The 20217-nt window shown below is 43.2% G+C and overlaps 1 protein-coding gene across 2 annotated transcripts in view; it reads left to right on the forward strand.

Moving 5' to 3' along the window:
- KCMF1 (potassium channel modulatory factor 1) overlaps nucleotides 1-16786 on the forward strand; it is a 59418-nt gene extending 42632 nt beyond the window's left edge. For both annotated transcript variants that reach the window (XM_080931956.1, XM_080931957.1), the window contains exons 3-7: nucleotides 937-1076; nucleotides 9608-9709; nucleotides 11811-11982; nucleotides 12819-13101; nucleotides 14750-16786. In XM_080931956.1, coding sequence (XP_080788082.1) covers nucleotides 937-1076; nucleotides 9608-9709; nucleotides 11811-11982; nucleotides 12819-13101; nucleotides 14750-15011 — 959 coding nt within the window. In that variant the 3' untranslated portion in view covers nucleotides 15012-16786. The remainder of the gene's footprint in view (nucleotides 1-936; nucleotides 1077-9607; nucleotides 9710-11810; nucleotides 11983-12818; nucleotides 13102-14749) is intronic.
- Nucleotides 16787-20217: the final 3431 nt, after the last annotated feature.

A 20217-nucleotide genomic window follows, 5' to 3' on the forward strand; every position in this document is an offset into this window, starting at 1 on the left:
GTCTCACAATTTAGGTTAAGCTGCCTGGATTTGCTTTGTGGCCTAGCTTGGCCTTGAACTCATGATTTTTCTGCCCCTGTCTGCCAGATGCTGACATTTCAAACACATACCACATGCTTCCCCTGCCCCCCTTGGTTACTTATCTACCTTGTAAGTCTTATGCATGCACACACATATGCACACATACATACAGCAACACCTACATGTGCATATATACATATATATCAATGACACTTTTAGGACAGTTTAAATCTCTCCTAAGAATTAATATCTCTCTCCCACCCCCTCCCCATTTTGTTTTGGGCAGGGTCCTGCAGAGAGGGTGAACGGGTCTCATGAGAGGTAGAAAACAAACAGAAAGGGGTTGGGGATCTAGGATTCTCTTTTCCAGGCACATCCCAGTGACTTAGTCTCTTTAACCTGGCCTCGTCCCTTCAAGGTTCTGCCACTTCCTAGCAGTCACAGAGACTAACATATCCAAGGACTTTGGGGACACTCAAACTCTGGCTTAGGGAAATGTGCTTGCTTTGTTTTCCTTACTTTTGCTATCTAGAGAAAATAAATTTGGAAGAGTGTCCTAAGTTTCATATGAAAATACGGGTTTTATAAATGTTAACAGTTATTAAAACGTCATTGAAACCAAGCTTCCAGTCATGTACTCTCACACTCTTACATGCACCCTCCCATAACGACACTCAATTAATATCAGCAGAGATTCAGGTCAGCCAGGATCACACAGTGAGAAGAGATTGTCTCCAAAACTAATTAACTTAAAAAACAAGAACAAAAAAATAAGACCTCACTTAGTAAGAGAGTAGATTTATTGGTATTTTGGCCACACCGTTTCCTTCACACTACCGTGGACTGTGACTGTATTTGTATGCTTGAGAAGGAGCATGGGTATTCCTCAAGGCAATTCCACTTTCTCTTTTTCAGATTTGTACTATGGTGGGGAAGCTTTCTCTGTAGAGCAGCCACAGTCTTTTACTTGTCCCTATTGTGGAAAAATGGGCTACACGGAAACATCTCTTCAAGAACACGTTACTTCTGAACATGCAGAAACATCAACAGAAGTGGTAGGTGAAACATTTTGCTAAAAATGATGAAATGTGTTACTCCTGATGCTGAAACTAGGCACAGTCACACTTGTGTGATATGGTGGACTATTGGTATAGTAATAAAAATGACTTTCAACAGCAAATTTTAGAGCCCTAGGATGCTGCATTTCTTCAAGATACATACAGGGGTGCAGTGGAGAAGGTTGAAAGAACCCAGCCAGCCTTCTTATGCCTTGTTAAAGGGTTCTTGTTCTTGTTACTGCTCTGTGCTTACGTGTTTTTCTATGAGGAATGTTTTCTGGAGGAACTGCAACTCCTGTGTACTAAGCAGTCCTGGACTGTGCACCTCGCCACCTCGCCTTCCTTAGATTTCATCAGATCACATCTTAGCCTCCCAAGTCAGAAGTTAGTGCTTCTGAGTTCTTTCTTCCTAAGCCCCCAGCCCACACTCCCCCATGACTAAAAGCCAAATACCTAGAGTAAAATATTAAGCCTAAACTTGAAAACTTTCGACATTTTTTTTTTTATTTCTCTCACTATACTTTTAACTTTAAGCAATGATAAAAACACCCAAAAGAGTTTCAGAAATGAGGTCATTTAAGATAGGGTTAGGGAAGAACAGATTAAAGGAGGCTAGAGAGGGAACAAAAAGAAAGAGAAGAGACTAAGGGAAGAGAAAAGATGTGGATCTGGCTGGTTTCTCAGCTCTCTCCACGTGCCCTTGGTAACATTAGGTAAGGTGAAATGTCTGTGCAGCTCATAGATCCTGATTTTGGAGAGCTTGCATACACATCAAATATTAAAATACTATATTACTTAAAGCAGGTGCCATTCAGGGAAATGGAGCAGTATACGCAAGGGCTGTGAAGGTGCAGGGTCATGAGTGTCTGGGTCATGCCAAGACCTGCATGTGTGGCCAGAGACTAGTGTCGATTCCAAAGCAGTAATACAGGCTCCACCTCACCCGATGCCTCAGTCCGTGTGTGGCTGTCCTGCTCCCAAGTAAACACGCACATGTTACTTCTTAACCCACAGTGTTTTGTTGTGTAAAGCCATGTGGTTGTTTGTTTGTTTGTTTGTTTGTTTTTATTAAGACAGGGTTTCTTTATGTATCTGGCTGTCCTGGAACTTTGTAAAGCAGCCCTCAAACTCAGAAATCATCCTGCTCTGCCTCCCAAGTTTTGAATTAAAGGCATAAACCACTGCCCAGCCCATTTTTGTTTGTTTGTTTGTTTGTATGTGGGGTGTTGGTTGATTGGTTTGGTTTTTAAGTTTGATTTGTATTTTTTTTTTGGGAGGAAAGTAGGAGTTGGTTCCCCCCATCATTGTGTGTCCTGGATATTGAATTGAGCCCAGGTCATCAGGCTTGGCAGCACCTGCCCTGTCCCAAACCAGACATTCTACAATTGAATCCTGAAGTTCAAGAGTGAATCCCTTCATTTGGACAACAGTCTTGGTGCTTTCTAACTGCCCAGTTCATTATTGTGCTGTTACTCCAGCAGTGACTGCCTGTGTCCTCCAGAGCCATTCATGTGTTGCTATAGCCTTTGAATACTGTAGACCTCTCAGAGACTCTGTCATTGTAAACAGTTGCTACAGCTCACTGGGTTCAAGTGGCCAGTAAGAGAGTCTGCTGAAGACAGCATCTTATGGCCCTTTATGTTTTTCTTTTTTTTCCAGCCTAGAACAACAATAGCACTATGTCTTCTTAATATTCATTTTAAGATCAAGTTTTAAGTGTAACAAGAACCCTTTAAAACAAGTTCTTAGCTGGGGGTGTGTGTAGCTCAGTGGTCAGATACTTGCTTAGTATGAAAGAAATTGTGGGTTTGGTCACCAGCAGTGTAAGACAAACAGCATCTGACAGATTATATGGTAAAGGTAGTTACTAGTTTAAAACAAAAGGACAACACAGAGTAGATATGCATTTATAAGTCTCAGTAATACTTATGCGTAGCACCAAATATGATTTTGAAATTAACCCTCATTTTTATATATTTTACTAGTGTGTTATTTATACATGATAGTGGGCTTCATTGTGTACATAATGCATTTTTATCATATTTCCTTTTATTTTCTCTCATCTCATATTCCATCTAAACCAGCCTGTACTTAATGTTATTAATTATCTTTAAATCTAGTAAGTTTCATTGGGGATCTTTAAAGTAATATGGCTAAAACCTGTTTAGAGGAACATAGGCACCTTTCCAGTGGTTGCACCACAGAAGAGTTTGTCATCCCCTACCCCATTGTCTTAGTTAGGGTTTTATTGCTGTGAAGAGACACCACGGCCAAGACAAACGTGTAGTAGGGGCTGGCTCACAGTTTCAGAGGTTCAGTCCACTATCATGGTGGGGAGCATGGCAGCATCCAGGAAGACATGGTGCTAGAGAAGGAACTAAGAGTTCTACATCTTGATCCGAGGGCAGCCAGAAGGAGGCTTTTCTCCTCTAGGCAACCTGGAGGGGACCCTTCCTCCCTGGGCAGACCTTGAGCACCAGAGACCTTTAAGCCTGGCTACACTTGCCTCAGCAAGGCCACACCTCCTGAAAGTGCCACTTCCTGTGGACCATATTCAAACCACCACACCCTTCAGCCATTAACTGCTATAAATCTTGAAGGAGGACAGGGTTTGAGTCCCTCTTCCTTCAGTGGCAGAGTGTTGACAAGCAAATCTTTATCAGGAAATCATAGCTACTGTGAGTTCAAGAGTATAGTGGCCTAGTTTTTCCATACATGATGATCAGGTGCCAGTATAAACTTAGAACCACTGCTCTGTGGTATGGCTAAGGGAAAGGTTTTTGTTGTAGATAGAAGAAACATTTTCAGAGTCCAGAGCAGAGAGAGAAGTTTACTGAGTATGGCCTGCAGACTGGACCTGTGTAGGTCTATCTGTGCGGGGAGAAGAGCAGGGAGAGAATAGAGGAAGTGTGGTGAGAAGCAGGAGCAGAGCATGGAGGACATAACAGGAATGAAGGGCTCTAAGGAGAATGAGAAGCTACGCAGAGGGGACCTAGTGAGCTGGAGGGAACTAGGATGCTCTGTGGCCTTTCAAATAGAGATCTATTTCAAATATGAATATTTGAATATATATGTATATGTACTATATGGGATATAACATGAGTATATAACAGGTGCTTGTGATACTGAAGGAGCTTGGGGGCTGGCATATATTTTGATATATTGATAACTGCTATAGATAGCCATATGTGCCTTCTGCTAGAGATAAGAGAAATGACTTTCGTTAGAGGAGAACTGACCTCACAAGTTCCTGAGGAATGCTGGCTTTTATCTAACTACCTAAGAGTGCCCTGTGATGCTGCCAAATCTTCCATATCCATAGACAATGCATAGCGTTTAACTTGTGGTTGAGCACATCTATCTCCTTGAGCATTTGCCATGCCCAAAGAGAAAACAGTCCTTCTTGTAGCTTCTGTGAACTATGAGTCATCAGATGTGAGTGCTTGTGTCTGCAAAGGCCAGAAGAGGGAATTGGATTCTTATTGGAGGGGGGAGTAGGGGAAGGTATTTGGTTTTATAGATAGTGAAGGGTTTTTATTTTCCTTTTGAGGCAGGTCTGGCTGGCCTAGAACTCATAGAAATAAATCCACCTGCCTTTGCTTCTTATGTGCTGAAATTAAAGGTCTGTACCACAATGCCTGGAACAAGCATTATAATTAATGTATGTAAGCTCTTCATAATAACAAATGTGATACCTAATCAGTACACATAGATGTCAGTGTGGGGGTAGACCAAACTGTAGCTTATTTCACTCAGTGAGAGGCCGGTGTAAGAAGTTGTCAGGGGAAGCCTTGAAATTTTGATGTGGTTTTGAGAAGAATGGTAAGGAGACGGCATAATTCAGAAGGAAGAGACACAACCAAGACTCATTGTTAAGAACATAGCCAGGCTGGGGAGATGGCTCAGCAGTCATGAGCACTGACTGTTCTCCAGAGGTCCTGAGTTCAATTCCCAACAACCACATGCTGGCTCACAACCATCTGTAATGGGATCTGATGCCCTCTTCCGGTGGATCTGAAGAAAACAACTGTTTTTACATACTGTTTGTTTTGTTTTGTGAGATTGTTTTGCTAGCTGGAATTCATAGATAAGCCCAGAAATCCAGCTGTGCTCACCTTCCCAGCACTAGGATTTTAACCATGTGGTATCGAACCCAGCAACTTTTCTTAGCATGGGTTCCTAAGGAACCCAACTCAGATCCTTGTGATTCAAGGCACCTTAACTGATTTATCTTCCTAGGTCCCTACTTAAGGTGTTTCCTCCATTCAATAGTGACATAGTTTCTAGCTGTGGATCAATGACATCAAAAGTATGTTGGTAACAGCATGTGTTGAAATGTGCACTAACTCATTGCTTGCTGGTGATTTGAGAAACCACAAAGAAACTGCAGAGTCTTGCCTCATTTGTTAAAGGCTGTCAAGAGAGCAGGACTGATGATCAGAGAAGAATGACCTAAACAATAGCAGAGGCGGGAAGAATAGCAAGGATGTTTGTGATGAGAGAGGATTCTTTGCTTATATAAGAGTACCATTTAGCTTTTCATGTAACTGGGGGATAAACATTAATTACCGAAGGCTTTGTTTTGCTTTGTTTTGTTTTCAAGCTTATTTGTCAAATTTACCCCAGAAATACAGGTCTACCCCTATCCAATCTTTCTCCAAGGCTTAGGAAAAAAGCATTTTTCACAAGTTCTCCAGGTGGTTTATATTCTCAGCCAAATATGGGATATAGCAGCTTAAGCCAATTCAGTAAGGCTTATTGTTGACAGGGTGTTAATAACTTTAAAGTAATGTGTTAATGGAATTTTCATTTAAGAATAATAGAGATTGCTGTTCTTTGTAGTGGGGAACTATGTTAAATATTCGTGTTGACAGGCTGTCACATTTTAGAATGAATGGCCTGTCCTATGTGCAGATTTTTCCAGTGCTGTAAAGGACTTAGGTGCATGATGGTGAAGACCCATTCAAAACCAGCAGCTGTGCACCTACAGACACACAGCCCTGGCTCCCCTCCAACCCCACCTGACTTGATTCCATCTCCTTTTTGTTTTCCCACACTGTTTTACGTTTTCATTTTTCCTTTTTTCCTCCTTTAACCCCCTCAGGAAGGGTAGTCCTGAGTGACACTGGGGCCTTGGGCATGCTGGGGTTGCGAAGTATAAAACCTCTGTTGGCTTTGACTCTAAAACTTGATTTTCCTTTCCAGGTTCTCACCTGTATTAACTTCCAGTGGCCCAAGCATGACAGCATTGTCTACTTGATTTTCTGTGCCAGTTTTGAAGCCAAATGACCCTTTCTAGTAAAGGCTTCATCTTCAGTAACTCTCTACCCCAGGTCTATGGAAATTAGTGGGATATTTTCAGTTCTTTCTCCATGAGTACTTTTAGCCTAGCAATGAACCCAGAGATTTTGAGCATAAATACTCAGTTGTGGGGAATCTTGGTTTTCTTTGTTTTACATCCCCATCTCTCCCCCCCCCCCCCCCCCGACAGGGTTTCTCTGTGTAGTTCTGGCTGTCCTGGAACTCATTCTGTAGACCAGGCTGGCCTCTGCCTCCCGAGCACTGGGATTAAAGGTGTGCGCCACGGCCACCAACCAGCTTTAGATGGGGCGTTCATGGTGTCTTTCTTCTAGAAATCTGTTTCTTCAAAGAGGATACAGATCTAACAATGTCCATCAAAGTCTTACTTCAGTTCACACCTTTAATCCCAGCATCCAGGAGGCAGAGGCAGGTAAATCTCTTAAGCTTGAGGGCAGCCTGGTCTACACAGAGACCCTGTCTTCAAGAAAATAAATGAAAAACAAATAAAAAAAACCTTGTATGGTCTTAATGATCCTCTGATAAGGCTGTACATAATTAGGTGCTTAACTACTGCAAAATGAGATCTCAAAACTTGTTCATAGTTTAATCTTTAAATCACTACAATGTGTGGGGCTGGAAAAGTGGCTCAGGAGGTAAGAGTGCTTACCCACACCATTTAGATTTAGAATCAGAACCATTTCTAAATCCAGTTTCAGAAGCTGACGCCTTCTTGTGGCCTCTGCAAGTATACCCACAAGCAGACCACATATAAATACATATAAATAAAAAAATAAAATGTTTTTAAAAAAATAGACTATGGTTCTAGTTTTTTAAACCTTGCTTTGCTTTGAATGTTGGCCATGGTTTAAAAAACAAAGACAAAGTATACTGTAGTACATCCTTCAAATATTTATAATCTCAGAACCAAGAGTCGTAGCATACACTTGCAATTCAGAAGGCAAAACCAAGAGTCTCTGCAAAGTCAAGACCAGTTAGGGCTATATAGAAGAGCTTGTCTCCAAAACAAAAGCTTTTAAAGCCCCTAGAAGCATCTTGTAGAAAGTTGAGTAAGCAGAACACAGCAAGGCCAGTCAGGAATGGCAGCAGGTGGCCTGGCTTTCTAGAGGCGTTCACAGTTGGTAAACTTGAGAGCAGATACCACCACTTTCCCTTCAGGGGAGGGAAGACCTGACCATTATAAACCAGACTTGAGAGTGTGCAGGCTTCTCTCACTTCCCCTTGGGCACATCCCACCATAGCCTTTCTAACTGTTCTCAGGCTCAGGACAGCCAGTTGGACATTAGAAATTAGTCATCCTCTCGGGGGCTTCTGCTCACAGAGAAGATGGGAGGTGTGTTTGCTTGGGAGCCAGGAGTCAGATTGGTCAGTCTCTTGAGTTTCACCGTTGACTTCCGTGTTCCATCTTGCCAGTTTCCTCCTGTGCTGCTGTAAATCAGCTGCCATAGTCACTAACGCCCGAGTCTTACATTTGTCACACGTACTAGGGAGGTGATAGACACACCAGTAGAGAAACACACCTCAAGTTTCAGCTGCACTCCTTGGTCTGGTCTGTCTTCTCTATTAGGCCTTCTTCCTTGTTAAGATTTGGAAACTTTTCCTACATCAGGGATGGAATAATTTCTTACTTTTTCTGTCCTCCAACTCCTATTCACTAATTGTGATTAAAAAGTATTTCAAAATGGCCTTTCCGGCGGTTGGCTAGATCCTGCCCACCTCTTTAAGTTCTAACCCCAAAGCATAACCACTCCTTTCTCTCTCTTCCTTTTTAGCTCTTCTTTGAATACTGGCCATAACTCTGAGCACCCTTGCCTGGCCCTCATTTCCACTCATCTCTGAATCTCCCCCACACTCCATTCAGCTGCTCGCTCTGTTGATGAACACACCTGCTTTCTTGGGCCCTCTGTCTTCTCCACTGTCTTCTCCTTGAAGCTGCCAAGATTACCAGCTTACCGGCCCCATGGTTTTCTCTCAAGCCAGTATAAAATGGTCCTCGAGCTTTGGGGACAGGAGGGAGTTCCTTCCCAACTATCAACTCCCCCACCTGTGTGCACATTGTTTTATTCTTACTGGTTGCTTCATTTTCTGGTCATAAGGCAAACAAGAAAGTTAATAACTCCTTGATGATATTAATGTGGTTATAGACTCGATGCACTGCCCATCCCCCTGGGAAATAAGGTTCTAGACTAGTCTTCTCCCCTCCTCCTCTCTTCCTCCTTTTTCCTCTCCTTCTTCCTCCTTCTCCTCCCGTCCTCTGGTTATCTCAGTCATGGGCTGTGCTCTATTTCATCGTCCATCTTACTCTGTGCACATCTAGAGCTGTGTCACGGCTACTGTCTTAGGTTTGCCTGGGTGTGAAGGGAAACCATGACCTTGGCATCTCTCATAAAGGAAAACAGTAATTGAGGCTGCTTATAGGTTTAGAGGTGTAGTTCATTATCATGGAGGAAGCACGGCAGCATGTAGACAGACATAGTGCTGGAGAAGGAGCTGAGAGTTCTACATCTTGATCCGCAGGCAGAAGAAGGGGGCTGTGTCTCACTGAGCATGGTTTGAATCTGTATAACCTCACAGCCCTCCTTCACAGTGTCACACTTCCTTTAGCAGCACCACACCTACCCCAGCAAGGCCACACCTGCTGAGAGTGGCCCCTGTATGCGCCAAACAGACACATGAGTCTGTGAGAACCAAGCCTACTTAAACCACCATGCTACCTTTTTCATTTTTCTCTTTTCTTTCCTTCTTTTTGAGACAAGATCACTCAGGTCTGGAACTTGCCAGGTAGACTAGACTGACTGTTCAGGGGACCCAGGTATCCTCCAGTCTCTGTCTCCAGAGCATAGCTGTACTTCAGCCAAGCATTTGCTGTTCTATTTGTGGATTGACCCTCAACTACCTTTGAAGAATTATGCCTTATCTTACGTCTGATATTAGCATTCAAGGCTGAATTTTGGGTAAAATGTTATTTTTAAAGTTTTGCCCAGAACTGTCTAGCTAGACCGTGCAAATTGGTGGCTCGGCACCACCAATACACAACTCTGCAGGAAACCAGATTCATCCGAACTATTTAGTGCTGCTGTGTGTGGCCCTGCGAGATGGTACTGCAGTTGAGTGACAGCGGTGTTTGCTCAGAACTGCAGTGGCTCTTGGGGATTGGAACTGGGCCTCAGCAGCTCTGTACTGACCCTTGTGTTTTATTTTCATTGCAGATTTGTCCCATATGTGCAGCGTTACCTGGAGGCGATCCTAATCATGTCACAGATGACTTTGCAGCTCATCTGACACTTGAACACAGAGCCCCTAGAGATTTAATATCCTTCCAGGAGGTTTGCTCGTGCTGTCGGGCTTTGACTGCTGAGAACAGTGGTCTCGGAGAGAGAAACTGATTAAGTCATTTTCGTTTGCTTGGCCTTTTCATACAAGCGACTTTGCTGCTTATAGGCTCCTTGTGCTGCCTTCAGGCTATGAATTGCCTTTCCTAGTTTCCACCTTTACGTTTCTGTTCTTAACGTCAAACAAAGTTGCTCAACCTTTCTGTCTGCCAGGCTATTGGTGTTCCACAGTCCAAACACCATCATCCAGACAGACCTGTTGGGGACACAGTGGGGTGGCTCTTTACAGTCTGTAGCTCTCATCTCTCAGTCACAGTCCCTGCTTTCCTAACTGGAGACAGTTAGATTGAGGGAAGGTGGAAATTACTGGAAAAGTGAGGAAAATGGAACAAGTCTGAGAAATTAGAGCCTGAGGAACTGACTGGCCTCAGACTCACACCCACCTCTGTGCTGGGATTAAAGGTATGTGTCCCCCACACCCAGCTGGGTTTTTTTTTTTTTTTTTTAAATTTGGACTGGAGAATTGTGTCGATGGTTAAGAGCTCAGCTGCTATTTAAAGGACCCGGGTTCAATTCCAAGCACTCACATGGGGGCTCATAGCCATCTGTCACTCCAGCTCTAGGGCAGCCGACACCTTTTCTGACCTGTGAGTGAGACCACATATATGATACACAGACATCCATGCAGACAAAATACCCATACACATAAAATTTAAGATGAAAAAAAATCAAGTGGGCTAAGAATACCTAGGCCTTTTGAGTTAGTGTGCATTTCATGGGGGAAGCTACAAATGTTATGCTGATTGTTTTCTTCACAAAATCTGGCACTTCTGATGATACCATGTGTGCATTCAGTAAAGATTGGCCCACATCATCTGAACCCATTTTGTAAGCCTTCTATGCATGTCTTTGGTTAGTAAGGAAATATTAAATTTTTAAAAGTACAGGAATATGGAAGGAATTTTACATATTTTTATTTATTTTTTTACTGAATTTTAAAACAAAATGCTACAGATGATTCAGATACGTCCAGTATCATGATGTACTGCATTTGTTGGGACCAGACTCTAGTGTATGACTGTGGGCAGCAGTTGATGGGCGTCTCAGCAAGCCACTTCTTAAGAACAACACATGCCGATGACTATCCTGAACACCACAGTGAGACCCTGCACATGGAAGTGATTTATGCAGGGCCACTCACCCTGTTCTTAATTATTCCACGACTACCAAAACCAAAACCCAGCAGGGAAATGCCATCAGAAAGTTGCTGCTTACCTTGGTGGAAATACAAGGTTGACTTGGAGGGTGGGCAGGTGGGTGGGTGGTTTTTGTGTTTTATCTTCATGACTTTTGGTGGCTGACTACTGCAGGAGACCTTGTTCAGTTTGACTCACATTCAGTCCTGAGAAGAATAAGGCTTCTAGCAATCTGCTTATAGAATATTATATTAAAATGTGTCTAGTAGTATAGCAATTCAAGTATTTTCTGTTCAGCAACAGAGCTGTGACTAAAACCTGAAGACAGAAATTGAAGTGGACATTGAAACCAGCCACATTTGATTCTTCAGCTTGCTCCTTTATTGTAGAGGATGAGTGTCGTTGTTTATTGACACATGAGGTCCAGTGTTGCGATCACATAGCCCTGTGAGCAGGCAGCTCTTTTGACCCATTCTGGCAGTGCTCCAGGTCTAGTACCTGGAGAAAGTTTTGGCCTTCAGCACATACAAAATCTATACATTACTTTTGTCTGTTTGATTGTATTTATCTGGTTTTTTTGAGTCTGGCCTCACTGTGTAGCCCAGGCTGGCCTCAAACTTTTTTGTTTTCCTGCCTTTGCCTCCTAAGAGTTAAGATTACAGGCATGCGTGGACATGGGATTATATTATGCCTAGCATTGCTTGTTGTTTTATATTAAGTATCTTTTTTAGGATTAAAGCCTCATAGAGTTGCAACATTTATATTCTAAGCTAAAGGTTAGCTGCTTACAATTTAGGACTCCCCAACTAGTAAGAGCTCAATGTCTTCATTGTGTTTTTTCTTCTGTTTATAAACTACTCATCCTTTCCTTAACCTTGAGTTATGATGAATCGAGTGGTGTTCGACATGTACGTAGAATGTTCCACCCTGGTCGGGGGTTAGGAGGCCCTCGTGCTCGTAGATCAAACATGCACTTTACTAGCAGTTCCACTGGTGGACTCTCTTCTCAGAGTTCATACTCTCCGAGCAGTAGGGAAGCCATGGATCCTATAGCTGGTAAGTTTGTTTCTCTTCCTAATGGCAAGGGCAGGGCTTGTGTGGCTTATGTTTCACTTTTGCATCTAGTCATTTAGAAGTCTTACGACATTTGTAAGTGGACATCATAAAGTAATCCATGCACTACCGAGTTTCTCAAAGGCATTAGGGGCTAAGATAACAGAAGCAGGGCTTTATTAGGAAAGCCTTCAGAGGAAGAAGGCCTTCAGAATTCCATAATTCCTCCTTAAGGACTTAGGGACTCAGAACGTTCCTCTTGGGAGGAAAGTAGGAATGTGTCCCTCCTCACCATGATTTGAGAGCATACTGATTATTGAACATACTGGAGGAGGAGGTCACAGTACCTTGAACCGCCCACTAAAACAAGAGGATGGGTCTTACTCGCCAGAGCAAGTGCAGGTGGGGAGGACTCGCAGAGCACTGCCAAGTGCTCAGAGCCGGCAGTGTGCAGATACTGGGGAGAAGGCAGAATACGGAACCATGTCTCAGCCTGGTGGCTCCTCTGATCTACTGAGCAGGTTGATGAGCCCTGGTCTAGGCCCTGGGAATGAAGAATAGACTTGACGCAGCTTCCACGAGCTGCCATTCACAGCTCTGATTGTGACTGGACCTGCTCTTGCGTCTAAATAGTTTTTTAAAGCCACCTTTTAAGTCCTGCCTAAAGCAGGCTTAATTTTACATAGGTTCACATACGTGTCAGGCCCGTGGCTGAACTTGGAGTATATTGCACGAACGTCCATTGTTCACAACACTTTGGATTTTCTCCACTGACAGTGATGATGTGGACTAGTTTTTCCTGTGTCAAGTTGATTGATCATCCACGTTTCCGTTGGCAGAGCTGTTATCTCAGTTATCAGGAGTGAGACGTTCTGCAGGAGGACAGCTTAACTCTTCAGGCCCTTCCGCTTCTCAGCTGCAACAACTGCAGATGCAGCTGCAGCTTGAGCGGCAGCACGCGCAGGCAGCCCGGCAACAGCTGGAGACTGCTCGCAACGCAAGTCGGCGCACTAACACGAGCAGCGTCACCACCACGATCACACAGGCCACGGCCACAGCCAACACAGCCAACACAGAGAACAGCCCGCAGGCCCTCCACAACTCCCAGTTCCTGCTAACGAGGTATACTTACGAGTGCAGCTCGGTTGAAGAAAGGATATTCTGTTGGCACTGTCCAGTCTAATAAGCTTTTCCTTTTGTATATGCAACCACATGCCTTAAAAACTGCCTTTGATTAAAGCATTACAGCTTATAGCCCTCCGGTTAAAATATATATACATTTAATATTCCTCCAAGAACACAAAAACGTACCGTTTCAGGTAAATGTTGGTGTTTGTGTTTACAAGATCATCGTTAAAATCCCATATTACATATAACACTTAAAATACTGTACCATTTCATTTATATTTACACACTTTTATCAGCTACACTTATGTAATGATTACTGTTCCTTCTAATTTTCCATTAAAGTCTGCTGAGGTGTATTAGAAAGAACAAAAGAGGGAGGGCTTAGCAGAGACGGTGCAGTGGGCAGTGTTTGCTGCACTAGCGTCCGGACCTGTGTAAAAGTGGGGTTGTGTTGTCCCAACCCTGAGAGGCAGTAATGAGAGGATCCTCGGGTTTGGTGAGAAAGGTAGCCAGCAGTAGAAACACTGGGTGCCCACACTAACAGGTACACACACCTGTGTCTCCACATGTGCACAATGTGTTTGCCACATATATAAGAACAAAACAGAGGGGTGTGTGTGTGATTTCCCAAAGTTAGATTTAAATTTTTAGGATTGGTTCCCAAACGGAACTTTAAAAATGTCTTGCCATGGCACCATAATCTTCATTACATATAGTAGACCTTTCATTCCACTGTAGACTGTCTCATGGACTTCTAAAGCTACCCTTGAGGGTTCTGTTACAGAGTGCTCGCCCTGTATACACAGTGATGCTCAGTCTGTAATCCTAGCACCTGGCCTGTAAAGCCAGTACTGAAGAAAACCAAAGATAACCTCCCACAGTGTGAATTTGTGGCCAGCCTGGGACACGAAACCCTGTCAGAGGGGCTGAAGAGGTGGCTCAGAACTTGGAACCTTGCTCTTTTTTTCTGAGGAGACCTGGCTTCAGTTCCCAGCACTCACGTGACAACTCACAAACTATCCAGTAACAGTAACTTCAACTCAGAGGTTCTGACACCATCTTCTGGCCTCTTCAGGTACAGGACATGCACATGATACACATACATACATGCATGCATACATACATACATACATACATATATACATACATACATACATGCAGGTAAAACACTCATTCACATAAATAAGTCCTTTTAAAAGTAGTACTATGGAAATTAGCATATGGCATGGTATGTTCTTCCTTGAGTTTTGTGTATACCTTTATTTCAGAAAGAGTAAGATGGTGTGAGCTGCATTCTCCCCTCTGGAGCAGGGCCGTGAACCAGCCCACTGCCACTCTCCTGCTGCGGAAATCCTAGTTAGGGTTACTCTTCCCAAGCATCCATCCAAAGCAGTCACTTTGTTGTTTTGTGTGTCTACATGATTTAGCTTCTTTGTTTGGGTGGTTTTGGTTTTGGCTTTTTTTTTTTCAATCTCACTGAATCTACTAAACTCAGGTTTGCACCAGAGTGTGGAGATTTGTCCAGACATAACTGAGGTGTGGAGGTCACCAAACAGAGCATCCCACGAAAACTGTAGAACTTGGCCTCACTGGTTATTCATTGACTTTTTACTAATGGCTCTTTCCTTTTTTATCTGTACAGGTTGAATGATCCCAAAATGTCTGAAGCAGAGCGCCAGTCCATGGAAAGCGAGCGTGCAGACCGCAGCCTGTTTGTCCAGGAGCTCCTTCTGTCCACGTTAGTGCGTGAAGAGAGCTCGTCCTCAGATGAGGACGAACGGGGGGAGATGGCAGATTTTGGTGCTATGGGCTGTGTAGATATTATGCCTTTAGATGTTGCTTTAGAAAACCTAAATTTAAAAGAGAGTAATAAAGGAAATGAGCCTCCACCTCCTCCTCTTTGATGACCTCCCCAGTCGCAGACAATGTCCTCTGTGCTGTATTTGCCAATGAAAGTGGACAACAGCTATCCTGGGTTTGTGTGGTGATTGTAATTTCAGGTCTGTCACTCTTGTTACATTGTGTACATTCAAAAGGAAGAGAGAAATATATATGATAATCATTTCCACTTAACTAATTTTTACTTCTAGCAGGTAAATGTAGGTAGCAGTGCAGGGTCATCTCTGCTTCCTGTACCTTGACATGCAAAAGGCTCTCCTAATACTCCACATTCAAACTGAAGAGGAAAATTGAAATCTCTAATGAAGCTGCTGTGTGTATTTATGAATATTAATGAATAAAAACTGCTTGGATGGTTTACCTAACTACTGCATGAGGTTTTTTGCAGCGTGCATGAGTTTCAGTGGCCTTGTTATTTAAAAATTAAATACAAGGAGTAAATCTTTTAAAAAATAAAATTTAAAAATAAAATACAAAGCCCAAAGCTTTCCCAACGTTATTCAGTGGTTACTGGGCAGAGTAGCTTCTGAATAGTGTCCGCCTGACTCACCCCTAGACATGTGCCTCTTACGCACAAAGCCAGCTCTGCAGGGGAACCCGGGGTCCCTAGGTACGGGTTTGGCATTCCACTGTGTAACTGTCCTGTCTCCCTGTCAGCCAGAGTCCACCTGTCCCTGAGTCGTCACAAGAAGACACACCAGTAAAGACAGGGTCCTCTGCAGGGTGACTGTGTGCCCTTCACACAAATCCTGTCTGTGTTTGTTGGAAGTTTTTACTTTTTGTGGTTGTTTAAATTTTTTTTATTGTTAAACATGTTCATTCAGGTGTAGATGGAGTTCATTTATTCACTGTTCAGCAAAGTTAACCTGAATTATGTTGTCTTGTTTTTAAAAATCTCACATTCTCAATCATATTTTGTGCTGTTTATGTATTTGTGGTTTGCTGAGACAGATCAGTATGAGGGGAGCCTTGAGGGTTTGCATTTGCCTTCCCAGATCTTATCAACCAAATTCTTAATGCTAATTTTAGCACCTTTTATTTATTGGGGTTTTTTTTTCCTGGCATAAAAAGTAAAGTCTTTTAATTGAATCATGCCACCTATATGCCTATGTTATTAATCCTGTGTGTTTTAAAAAAAAAAAAAAAAATAGGGCCGCTTTGGGTTGTTAGGGTTGTAGAGGATGGGTACTTTCTGTGTGTTTCCGGTTTTTCACACTGGCTCCAGGAAGGGGCCGTGGGTCTGGGGGATGGGGCAGTTTTTGGAATGTAAATTTAGGACTTTTAAAAAAGATGTGCAGCTTCTGATAAATTTCTATGAGACTTAATCTAATCATGTCTGCCTCCGGTCCTCTTCCCTGTGAGCCATTCAGATGGCTCTCCTCTCTCCCGCCATCTTGCCCTGTCCTCTGTTTCTTCATGACAAGCATACAGACTTGAACACCGCCAGGTGTTGTCAAGAACTGTGAAGTCCATGTTCATCTAAATCTACCAAAAAGAGAAGTCACCCTCCATGTCTAATACACTGTCGCTTCTCCTCGGAAACTTGAGACTCTACCAGCGTCCCGACAGCGTCCCGATACAGTAGCTGTTTTCTTTAGTCTTTGACGGAAATCTTCTAAAGGAACGGCCCTCGCTGAGCTCCTGGTACACCAGAGGTGAAGGCCGGGTTTTCTTTTTTTTAATTGGTTGTTGAGAAGTTTCAGAAGTCCGTTTTCCAGCTGTGGTCATTTCAGACACATCTGCACATAACTCACACATTTCAATAAAGCATTTTCAAGACTGTTGGCCACTCGAATTTCTTTGGTGTTGAAGTAACCTGACCATTATTCAGAGAATTTTCCACATTCTCTAACACAGTATTTTTTGCTTTTTTGAGAAACATGGAGATACTGGTCTTGTGTGGATGTATAACTTGGGATGTGAGAAGGAATAACCGGCAGTTATGTACTTTCCCTTTTCTGCACATTCTGGGAAGACATAAGATCCTCCATTTTCAACGTGGTTTCAGGGAACAGCTGCAAGTCTTTTCAGGGCAGTTTAATTTAGAAAATGAAGTTAACACTTCAGAAGGCCTAGTGGTTCGTAAGATCCCATCTCATGTAGAAAATTGTATATTAATTATTTTTATCAGATATTTTACAAATACCTCACCTCATCCTGTATGTAACCTATAATAATGTATTATTTTAGGGTAGAAAGACACAGATTATCAATATAAAATATATTTAAGCCCTTTGAATTCTTGTGTCCTTTTTCTTTAGTTTCTGAATGAACATCACATTATTGGATGTACTTTAATGAGTTACATTGAGTCTGCAGGAAAGAACCATATCCTTGTCTTTGGAGTGTCCATGATATAAATGTGTCCTTCTGCAGCTCTTGCCTTACTTCCTGTCCAGAAATAATTCTACTCCAGGTATTCTAGTAGGAGCTTAATTTCATGATTTGTAGAAACCAGAAATACATAGGTGTCAGAGTATGTGTGAGGTGTCCTTGTGCAGAGTATGTATGAGGTGCCCTTGTGCACAGAGTATGTGTGAGGTGTCCTTGTGCACAGAGTATGTGTGAGGTGCCCTTGTGCACAGAGTATGTATGAGGTGCCCTTGTGCACAGAGTATGTATGAGGTGTCCTTGTGCACAGAGTATGTGTGTGGTGTCCTTGTGCACAGAGTATGTGTGTGGTGTTCTTTGCATAGTGTGTGCGGTGTCCTGCACAGAGTGTGTGGTGCCCTGTGCCTTTGTATGGTTGGCAGGGTGCGGTGAGCACTGCACTAAGACACCGGATTCACCCTGAGATCCTGTGACCTTGGTTGACCTTGTACTTGCAGGTCTTTCATTGACTTTCTTACAGTTTAACTCTAAGGAATAAAGGACAGTCATAACAAGATAAGTTAGAACCTGCACTTGCTAAACAAAATAGTCTGTTGGAGGTGGTGGGCTGTTTTAAGTTAGTTGTGTTTTTCTTGAGGGGCAGGGGTGGGGGGAGATGCAGTTTGTTTTACTCTCCATAAGGTTGACTCTGACTGGGCTGTGAAGGACGGAGCTAACCCCATCTTCCCCAGTTACAAAGTGGTGGGTTCTTTGTTCTGTCTGTCTGTTTGCATGTTTGATTTTGAGAGGGTTTACCTGTGTAGCTCTAGCTGTCTTGGGACTACCTCTGTAGACCAGGCTGGCCTCAAATTCTGAGATCTGCTTTCCTCTATCTACTGAGTGCAGGAATTAAGAATTGGCGGAAGTAGCAAATTCTTTTGTAACAAATAGTATTTCTATGGCCTCCCAATATGATTTGGAATAGTTTTTGCCTTCTCAGCCTTCCATTTTCCCCTCCCAACAGTTCTTAGTAGTAGAATATTTCCCATAGTAACCAGTAGGTTTTCACATTTCACCAAGCCTCGTGTCTGCTGATCTGTGGCCCCATCTTCAAACAGAAGTAAGAGTTGAAGAGTTCTCTGGATGGGGCTCCTCAATTCTCGGGAGTTAAGGCTGGACTCTGGCAGCAGAGCCCATGCCGTCTCTTGCTGCTTAAGGCCATAGGAAGCAGATGTGGATGGGTGGATAAAGAGAATGAAATGAGAGAGGAAGAGGAGTGGCTAGAGATGGAAACCTTGGAATCCCTGCAACTGAACGGCTCACTGTAAGATGTCACCTGTGACTGGCTGGCATCTAATGCAGGTGGCACAGCTCTGCAGCTCATGTGTTAAGGTAGCCCTGGCATGATGAAAAACATCAACCTTAATAGTTCCTAAACAGGGCTGGAGAGATGGCTCAGTGGTTAGGAGCACTGACTACTCTTCCAGAGGTCCTGAGTTCAAATCCCAGCAACCACATGGTGGCTCACAACCATCTGTAATGGGATCTGATGCCCTCTTCTGGTGTGTCTGAAAACAGCTACAGTATACTTACATAAAATAAATAAATCTTAAAAAAAAAAAAAAAAAGTTCCTAAACAAATATATTCACTTAGTAGGGAAGGCCCAATAGCAGTATCAGCTAATACAACCTATTGGGTTTCCATTTGTTTCTTTGTGGGGTATGTGTGTGTGTTGTTTAAACTTGTAAGCACAGTTTTGGGGCACATGTCGATTCCATGTGCAGTTTGGTTTTGAAACTTGCTTAGATTTGGTTTAAAACAGTCCTCCTTGAGCCATCAAATACATCCACCTTGTTTGAGTTAGGTTTTTGAGACAAGCCCTCCTTAAGTAGATGAGCTGACCTTGAAGTCCTGCCTCAGCTACACAAGTGTTCCCTTCTTGCCAAGATCCTTACTGCTTGCAGAAAGTAATGGTTGTAACTGCTCTTTTGAGTTCAGCCCCTCGTGTCCTGAGATGGAAGAAGTGGGAATATGTCAACCATCTCAGAGATAACAGCCTTGTGCCCAGCTGAGTGAGAAGTTGGGATAGACTACAAGACAGCAGCCACACTTGGAAGGCTTTCTGGTTACATGTAGCAGAGGAGACTAGCATTTAGCATCATTCCATTAAGCCACTGTGGTGCAGAACCCTCCCCAGTGGCTTTTCAGAGCAGTATAAAAATCTAATTTCTGTCTTTATTGCCAGCAGAGATGCTGACAAAGCACCTTTTCTTTATCATGAAACTGGTCCATCCCGTTAGTACTCATCTCAGAAGTTGCTCTTTTAAGGAACCCCTGCTGCAAACAGATTCCTGACACTCCAACTGAGGTGTCTGTCAGTCACTGGCCAACTACGTAGTACAGGGGAGAACCTACATTCGCCCAGCACCAAGGAACAAAGATGTGGTGCTTACTGCCTCCTCCTCAATCAGCAAATTCAGATTTCAAGAGACATCTATCCAGGCATGGTGACGCAGGACTTAAATCACAGCTCTCAGGGCGGAGTTAGGTATATCTCTGCCTTTGCAGCCAACCTGCTCTGAGTATACCCAGAGCCTATGTTAGATGACGAGAGGTTTTTACTGCCCTGCCTCCCAGGAGAGCCTCTGAACATCAACTGTCCAAGTGGTTGGATAATGGCTTGGTTTGCTCTCCTAACTTAGAAGCCTTACAGCAACCACAATATGATTGGAAGGCTCCTTTGATTCTAATTTTGTGTCTCAGTGGTTCCTGGCTATGCAGATGGTGGGTAATTGTTCTGTGTGTGGTGAAAATTCATGCTTAGTCATAAGACACACAATCGGGTTGCTTACCTCAGGCCTGGATGGTGGTTTTTCTCTTCTAAAAGCTAATCCTGGCCA

This window comes from Micromys minutus (assembly GCF_963924665.1).
Source record: "Micromys minutus genome assembly, chromosome: 18".
Classification (NCBI taxonomy): Eukaryota; Metazoa; Chordata; class Mammalia; order Rodentia; family Muridae; genus Micromys; species Micromys minutus.